The 9,249-nt window shown below is 33.9% G+C and overlaps 1 protein-coding gene and 2 pseudogenes across 1 annotated transcript; all 3 read right to left on the bottom strand.

Moving 5' to 3' along the window:
• Window positions 1-2,223, bottom strand: LOC111391031 (annotated as a pseudogene).
• Window positions 2,224-4,024: 1,801 nt separating this feature from the next.
• On the bottom strand, window positions 4,025-6,755 carry LOC111391032 (annotated as a pseudogene).
• A 160-nt stretch (window positions 6,756-6,915) lies between these two features.
• Window positions 6,916-8,729, bottom strand: LOC111391033 (the record flags this gene model as incomplete). Its single annotated transcript, XM_023016163.1, has 2 exons — window positions 6,916-7,346; window positions 8,574-8,729. Coding segments are annotated over 2 exons (369 nt in total), but the record flags the coding sequence as incomplete, so codon positions are not given.
• Between the last annotated feature and the right edge of the window lie 520 nt (window positions 8,730-9,249).

Genomic DNA, 9,249 nt, shown 5'->3' on the forward strand with positions numbered 1-9,249 from the left:
CTAAAAGTTGGTAAAAATATACAACATTGTTATGGAAAAGCATTCGATGTGACTCCACCATCTACATAGATAACTTGTCCAGTTATATAAGAAGCAGCAGGCAAACATAGGAATGCCACCATGGAAGAAACTTCACTAGGCTGTCCAGGGCGGCGAAGAGGAGCTCGAGCGATTAAGCCTTCCATTAGTTGCTTCGAATCAGGAGTTGGCTGCAATAAATAGAACTTTTAAGATCATAAACAGAAAACGGCAAAATGTGATGCTAACGTACACAATGTATATTCATTTACAGTTAAGGCTTCGATCAAGGATGTTTGGATTATCCATGGCGCAACAGCATTAACACGAATGTTATCCTTCGCCCATTCGCATGCCAAGTTCTTTGTTACCTGATTCATTGCTCCTACACAAAAGATGAACAGTAAAATCACTTAGCCGTAGTGAAATTTTGATTTATACTACGATTCTTTGCTGATACCTTTAGACGCTGCATACAAAGAAAGAGAAGGAATTGCCATAGATCCAGCCACAGATGAGATAAACACAATGCTTCCACTACCTGATGCCCTGAGAAATGGGTGTGCAAGTTGACACAAATGATAAGAAGCCTCAAAATTTGTACCCATTAACAATGAGTAATCTTCAGCTGTGAATTCTGTAGCTTCCTTGAATAGACTCGTACCGGCATTGTTCACCTTAAAAATCAATGTACTCAATTCAGAAATGTCATGCCTCAGAACAAAGTATACAATAAAAAGAGTACAAACTAACCAAGATATTGATCTTCCCATCGAAATAGATGGAAACAATCTCCATCAGCTCATCTCGTTGGGCTTGTCCTGATAAGTCACACACGGACCCTGCTACTCAAAAGCCCTTTTCCATTCTTCTAAACATTCATCTAACTCTTTTCTATTACGAGAACATGTATATACGACAGCTCCAAAACGTGCAAATTCTTCTACGACGGCATGCCTATAAAATATCAAGTCAGATGAGTACCTTTTAAGCTTAGTGTTAGTAGTTATATATGAGACTAAATTTAAGTCACATACCCTATGCCTCGAGTACCGCCTGTGACGAGGGCAGACATGCCCTTCAGTGACCACCTTGCATCACCACCACCTATTTGTTCCATTTTGAATCTGTTTCTAATCGACCAGTTTATTCATACAAGTAAACAATACAACAGCTTTTGGACCAAGGACTTTTAGTTGGTAATTTTAATTAGTAAAATTATGAAGATATTCCTAAGAAAGACAAAGGGGTCTTCCTGAAGATCTAGAGTCGTCAAATTTTCAAAGTTAGAAATTATATCAACATATGAAGAAATAAATAATTATATTTATTTATTCTGTTACAGTGTAACCTACTTCTTACATGTATTTTAGATTAATATATTCAAAGGCTTGGACGCATACAAATTATACAAACAAGTAAATTACAAGAGTTGAATTCAGCAATAATCTAAACATGCCGAAGTATCTGTTCCCACAGACAAAACTAACTAGAACAATTTCACGTAATTCATGCCAGAAAATAAAGACTAAAAGAAAGATGAAGCTCACCTGCGATAGATGGAGGTTGGAGGCAGTTTTCCCTATCCTCACGGTGTTTCTATGGTGTACTGAAGATTGTGTGGTTCTTGAGGTATTTGAGCATCACAGTGACGGGTGTAAGGATTTTTTGCACTTTTCATCCCCAATCTTTCTAAAATTTTACTAATCAACCCTCATTTTCTAGCACTAAACATCCCAACTTTTCACTTAAAAAATTGTAAATCACATCTCTATGACTGAATCCCTAGTTTAAATTTCTCTTCTACGTCGGCTCCGTCCAACACACACAGGAGGAAAGCACGACTTCCCCTCAAAAGCTCCGACACCCATGGCCAGTTCACGCCTTTCGTCACCTAGCCCTTCCCACACACCCTCAGCACGTTTTACCTTGCCAATTGGGTACAAGCTAATCCCAACCCCCATCTAATTGTTGCTCGTGGCATAGCCAGCCATGTGCATAGACCGGATCGAACTACACTCAATTTCGCACAAGGCGCAGCTATCTTTTCTAGCAAGGTTAAAGTCTGGTACACATTCTCATATAATCGAGAGAAATGATATTCAACTAATCGATATACTTACGCGTTCAAATTAGCGATGGTCCCAAGTGAATGTAAAGCATACCGAATTCCATTTTTCTGCAACAGTATAAATATAACTAAAGATCCGTTTGATTGCAAAGATGAAATTTGGATGGAAAGAAAACGAATTTTAGAAAATTGAATTACCTAGAAATTGTTTTTCTGGGAATTGTAAATTATTGTATTTAATTGTCGATTGATATAATTTTCCACGTGGAAAATGTTGAATTAAAAAGTATTTTTTAATGTTCGTTTGACTTTGTTTTACATGAAAATTGTTAATTAATGAGATTGAATTTACTAGTATTGGGGATGAAATTTATTTCCATTGCAAAAAAAAAATTCAAAAAAATTCAAAAAAATCTTCTATCTTTTGGTGTTCATTTGACTTTGTTTTACATAAAAATTGTCAATTAAAGAGAAATATTTTTTTACAATAATTCTTAGGAATTTTTTTCATTGCCAAAAAAAAAGGTCAAAAAAAAAATTATTGGTGGGAATTGATTTTCCCACAAAAGCAAGAAAAATGCAATTACCAAGAAATCCAAGAATTCCTATTCGATGGAAAATAAATCCCAATCAAACACACCAAAGTTGGAAAATGTCATCAAAATTCCATTTTTCATAAAAAATAAATTGTCAATCAAATGGTGCCTAACAAAAATCAAAGAATTTATACGGGATGTCCACTTAGAATTGTATTTGGTCAGGGGCGCAATGCAAGCCCACCCACTTTATTAGGTTTGAGACACAAATTATTTTGTTACTTATTTTCTCAAAATACACAAATTAAAGTCAAAAAATTAAAATTTATTAGGCCACGTGGCATATCTCAACACGATATAAAAGGATTGTTGTAAAAAAAAAAATAATAATAATAATAGTAGGTATAAATAGTAAATTGAGGCACCCATTTTATGACAACTTTTAATTTCCCCTCTATTTTTGTTCCTTTAGTAGGCCTAGTATTTTCAGCAATTGCCAAAGGCGGATTTAGCCCCCTATTTGATCCGCGAATAAAATTATAATTCATTTTTTCTCTTTTCTTATTATTCACATATTTTTCAATAAAATAATTTTATATGTAATCCCAAAACTTTTTTTTTTTTAATTTTAGCTACATATTCTTAAAAAAAAAAAAATTTTCCAACCATTAAAATTTCAAATAATGAAAGTCAAATTGAGGCTCCTATAGCCAATGCCAGCCAAGCACAATTTCCATTTTTTCTTAATTAAAAAAAAAAAAGAGTGTAAAAAGGTAAAATTTGTGGATATTTTTAGTCCCTACCCCCAACACTTTTTTTATTTTTTTATTATTATTTTTTTAAGTGCAAAGGTAGCTCCGCCCCTGGACTTGTAACTGCTCACATCCAATATGCATCAAGCCATCAACCACCCAAACAGTGACGAAGGTGGTGGCAATCGTGCCCCCTGGGGCACATTACAAGTGGTAAAAGACGAAGTTCTTCAAGGTGGGCAGTTCAGAGGTCGCGGGTTCGATTCATGGGACTCTTGAAAGGCAAGACTTTCTCCTAGAAGACAGGATATTTCCTTAAAGGCAGGAGTTCCTTAGAAGGCAGGGCGCATACATGAGTTTGACTCGCTCGATACTTTGATAGTTCAGTTGGGGTGGCTTTTGGACCCTAGTCAGTTTGGGACACAACCCGCGATTTACCTGATCTGCATGAATAGAGGCTGGATCATAGACCTCATGATTAGTTGCTATAAGGTGGACATCTTGGTATAAAAAAAAAAGGTGGTGGCAATCGCCCCTATTTTAAAATTTTTAAAACTTAAGTATAAATTTCAATTTTTTTAATATATTTTTTTGTAATGATAACTCAAAACACTTTTTCTGCAATCTTAAAATATACCCTTAAAAAAAACTGAAAATAAATTTAAAACTTACACTGAAAATTGAAATACAAATTATACGCAGCATAAGTAGTTGTTTCCTTGTTTTTTGGGTTATCCATGGCACACGATTGCGTTAACACGAATGTTATCCTTTGCCCATTCGCATGCCAACTTCTTTGTTACCTGATTCATTGCTCCTATACAAAAGTTGAACAGCAAAATGACTTAGCAGTAGTTAAATTTTGATTTATACTACAATAGTTGTCTATTACCTTTAGGTGCTGCATACAAAGAAGCAGAAGGAACTGACATTATGAGTCCACCCACAGAAGAGTTACACGATGCTTCCACTTCCTGATGCCCTGAGAAATGGGTGTGCGAGTTGACACAAATGATAAGAAGCCACAAAATTTATACCCATTATTAGGGAGTAATTTCAGCTGTTAAATCTGTGGCTTCCTTAAGTCGACTTGTACCGGCATCGTTCACCTTAAAAATTGATGTATTCATTTCAGAAAAGTCTTGCCTCTTGCCTCAGAACAAAGTATACAATAAAAAGAGGACAAACTAACCAAGATATTAATCTTCCTATCGAAATAAATGGAAATGGTCTCCATCAACTTATCTTGTCGGGCTTGTACTGATAAGTCACACACAGACCCTACTACTCGAAAGCCCTTGCTCTTCCATTCTTCTAAACATTGATCGAACTCCTTTTGATTACGAGAACAAGTATATACAGTTGCACCAAAATGTGCAAATTCTACTACGATGGCATGACGAAAACAAATTGAGTTAAATAAGCACCTTTTAAGCTTAGCGTTACTAGTTACATATGAGACTGAATTTAAGTCGCATACCCTATGGCTTGAGCACCGCCCGTGATGAGGGCAGATGTGCCCTTCAGAGACGACCTTGCATCACCACCTCCTATTTCTATGTGTTCCATTTTGAATGTTGTTCAGCACAGGCAGCCTAATTGTATCTATTTCACACAGACTAGTTATTTACACAGATTGGTTTACATAATGGTTTAAATACATATGATGCGGTAAGATATGATTGGATCAGAATTTCTTCAATTAAATAAACCCTCATCTCATGTCATCTATATGTAACTCCTTAAGTATAACTAGCATCATTCTATTTACACAAGTATACAATACAAAAGCTTTTGGACCATGGATGTTAGTTCATAATTTTTATTTGTAAAATTATGAAGATATTACTAAGAAAAAAGGGATCTTCTTGAAGATCAGAATTGTCAAATCTTGAAGTTAGAAATTATATCAAAAAACTAAATTTATTAAAACGTGAAAAGATAAATTTATTTATTTTTGTTATAGTGTCTTCTACTTCTAAGATTTATTGGAGATTAATATTTTAATTGCCGAACGTTGAAATTATACAAATAAGAAAATTACAAGACTTGAAGTCGGCAATATTCTAATCATGTAAAAGATTATTTAAAAGCTTACAATCGACAGACGGCGGCCGCGTTCCCGATCCTCACGGTGGTTCTCAAAGTGTCTATTGTGGACTGAAGATTGTGTGATGGCGGAGAAATTGAGAATTTAGAAAAGTCATGAGCGGGTCCTTGACGCTGACACGTTTGGCCCCATTTTTACAAAAATTAATTTTCAATAACATTTTTTTGTTATAAAATAATTTTACATGAAAATTCAATTTTTTTCCTTACTTTCTAACCAGACATTTTTCAACAAAATTCTATTCTAAAATATATTTATGCTAAAAAAAGGGGGCTCACACAAGAAAAATTTAAATAAACAAAAAAGGAAGAAACCGAATTAAAAAAAAAAATGGTTGATTTTCTCATTAATGGTTTTTATTTGGGGAAACCTTTGATATATTTTTCATTAGATACGTTACTTTAAAAGAAATATCTACTATTTGTCTACACAATTTGTGCTCGAATTTTAGTTATTCTTAAGAAATCTAATATGTGTTCGATTTAACATTCTATCAATTATGGTGTTGATTTTAAATTTGAGATATATAATTTTATTACAATCAAAATATTTGGACAAACTGGAAAATTTATATTGGTGTTATTTCTTCTCAACATGCTAGTGGAAATAGGACCGAGCTAAGTCATCCAAGCAGCAAGGCGTCATTGAATGATAAGTGTTATGGAGGAGCTTCTTGAATTGTCAGAAGAACAGCAAATGAAATGATAATTGTTTTGTTTTGTTTTTTATCATTCTTGACTGTTTTTTATTATATTTAAATTCCTTTAGAGGGAAATCAATAGAAGTTGGACACATTTGCTATGATAAGTCTCTCGTCAAAATATATCTAGAAGTTGATGATAGACAATAAATTCAAATGGGAAATAAAGGTTGTTCAAAAGTCGTCGTACGAAAATGGATCATTCACTTGTATTTCACATATGGGAAGGTCACATTTAGTCAAATATACTTATAATCAAAACATGAATAGGAATCTTGTTATTGCGGATCTTCTAGAAAAAAACGGATATTAAGTTCGACTGATCATCTATCTTTGCAATCTTAGCTCTTCAATTAATTGCTCTTCGTTCACAATCTCTTTATGACAAAGATAACCCCACTATCAAACACTCCTTTAGCGTTTCTAAGTAAAAGTTTTAGGTTCTATCCATTATTTTTTGATGTTGATGTTCTTTCCATACCTTCTTATCTACTCTTGCATCACAAATATATCCGTGATCTTCTCCACTGCACAAACATGACCAACGTCGAAGAATACACCTCTTCATTGTCTAGTACACTATCTCTTACTCTCATCGATGGCTATCTACCTGTCGACACCACCACTATTGACAAACTATTGGTCTCTTACAATATGTTTCTTTTACTCCCAAACCTGCCCTTCATGGTGAATACATTTCTCAATTTATGAACATAACGTCTGATTTGCAATGGATTGCTATCAAGCAAGTGTTGTATTTTTAATACATATGATTCACTATAGCCTGTTTTAATTAAATATTGTGGGCATCATATTTCCACCTTCTCCGATGTCGATTGTTATGATTGCAAATCAACCTCAGCTTACATTATTTGTCGTGCTAATTGTTATGCCTCGCCATCGAGGCTCAAGAAGAGGCCCATGTGGTAGCCATTCAAAAGCCCAACTAAAGGCCCACACCCCCCATCATAATAGAGCAAAGGCCCCTCAACCAAAGCCGCACTTGAAGCATGGGTACAATTACCTTAGCCGAGCGCCTCTTGCTGCAAGCTATTCGTGGAGACCTCTTAACCACAGAATAGCATCTTCTGTAGATACTTTTTCCAAGAGACTTTCGGTACAAAAATCTTATGAAAGTGATTGATAAGACCTCCTGTAGCTATATAATGTCAAAATCTTATCAGCATACATCATAGGTACACACACTAAAGTCATAAGAGTGGTTACTTTTGAGATTAAATTAAATGTTACAGGTCCTATGATATATGAAGTGTAGCCTACGATAGAACACTTCGATTGTTAGGATGAAGAGTCTGCACCAGCTTATCTCGTTGGGATCATACTGATAAAGTCACACACAGACCCTGCTATAGTGCTACTTGAAAGCCCTTGCGCTTCCATTCTTCTAAACATTCATCTAACTCTTTTCTATTACGAGAACATGTATATACGACAGCTCCAAAACGTTCAAATTCTTCTATGATGGCATGCCTATAAAATATCGAGTTAGATGAGCACCTTTTAAGCTAACTCCACGTTTGGCCCCCATTTTGTGAAAATGAAAATGAGTGGAATAATATTTTTTTGAAAAATGAATTGTTGAAAAAGAAGGAAAATTTTTCGGTTTCTAGGTAATATTATTTTATGGAAGATTGTGTGATTGAAAATATAAGAGAGAAAAATGAAATGTAATGTAATGAAAATTAATAGGGACCAAACGAGGCTTAGTGTTACTAGTATCAGTACATGAGTATAGTGAACGAGACTGAATTTAAGTTACATACCCTATGCCTCGAGTACCGCTCGTGACGACACCTCCTATTTCTATTTGTTCCATTTTGAATGTCTTTCATCTCAGGCAGTCTAATTGTGTCTGTTTCACACCGACTAGTTATTTACGCCAATTGTGCTACATGGTTTACATAATGATTTATATACATGTGATGTGGTAAGATATGATTGAATTACAATTTCTTCAACTAAATAAAAAAAATAAAAATTCACATTCTCGTTTTGACCCCTCATCTATATTTAAATCATTATGTAACTCCATTATTCTATTTATACAAGTATACAATTCAAAAGCCTTTAGAGTTTGGACCATGGATTTTAGGTCGTAATTTTTATTTGTAAAATTATAAAGATATTCCTAAGAAAGACAAAAGGAATCATCCCAAGGATCAGAATTGTCAAGTCTTCAAGTTAGAAATTATATCGAAAAAGTAAATAAATAAAATTATTTATTTTTGTTACACTGTCTCCAACTTCTCAGATGTTTTCTAGATTAATATTTTAATGGCCAGACGTTGAAATTATACAAATACGTAAATTACAAGACTTGAACTCGGCAATATTCCAAAGACCCATAAAATTATCTAAAGCTTACCCCCGATAGACGGCAGCCGGCAACAACGTTCCCAATCCTCACGGTGGTTCTTAGAGTGTCTATTGTGGACTGAAGATTGTGTGATGGCGGAGAAATTGACACTTTAGAAAAGTCATGAGCTATTTGAGCATGAACAAATATCTGGGGTCCTTGACACTGATAGCAGCTCTTTAAAATTTAGAAAAATTCCAACTATTTTCTTTAGGGTTGTTTTGCACTTTTTGTCCCGAATCTTTCAAAAATTTTACAAATTTATCCTAAATCTTATTTTTTTAGCATCAAACATCCTCAACTATTCAGTTAATTTTAAATCACGTCTCTAGTGAAAAAATCCGTCCAGTTTGATGATAGAGGTCAAGTAAAAAGAAAATTTCACCATTCACTAATTTAAATAAACAAAAAAAAAATAATAATAATAATAAAATAATAATAAATAAATTCATACAAACTCCTAAGAAAAGGACAATAACAATGGTTTTATTTGGTTGATTTTCTCATTAACGGTTTTTATTTGGGAAAAACCTTCAATATATTTTTCATTGGATATGTTACTATAAAAGAAATATCTACTGTTTATCTAAATGATTTGTACTTGAACTTTAGTTATTCTTAAGAAATCTAGTATATGTTCGGTTTAATAGCTTATCAATTAAGGCTTTGATTTTAAATTTGAGAT

Source organism: Olea europaea, unplaced genomic scaffold (assembly GCF_002742605.1).
Source record: "Olea europaea var. sylvestris unplaced genomic scaffold, O_europaea_v1 scaffold7408, whole genome shotgun sequence".
In the NCBI taxonomy this organism is placed as follows: domain Eukaryota; kingdom Viridiplantae; phylum Streptophyta; class Magnoliopsida; order Lamiales; family Oleaceae; genus Olea; species Olea europaea.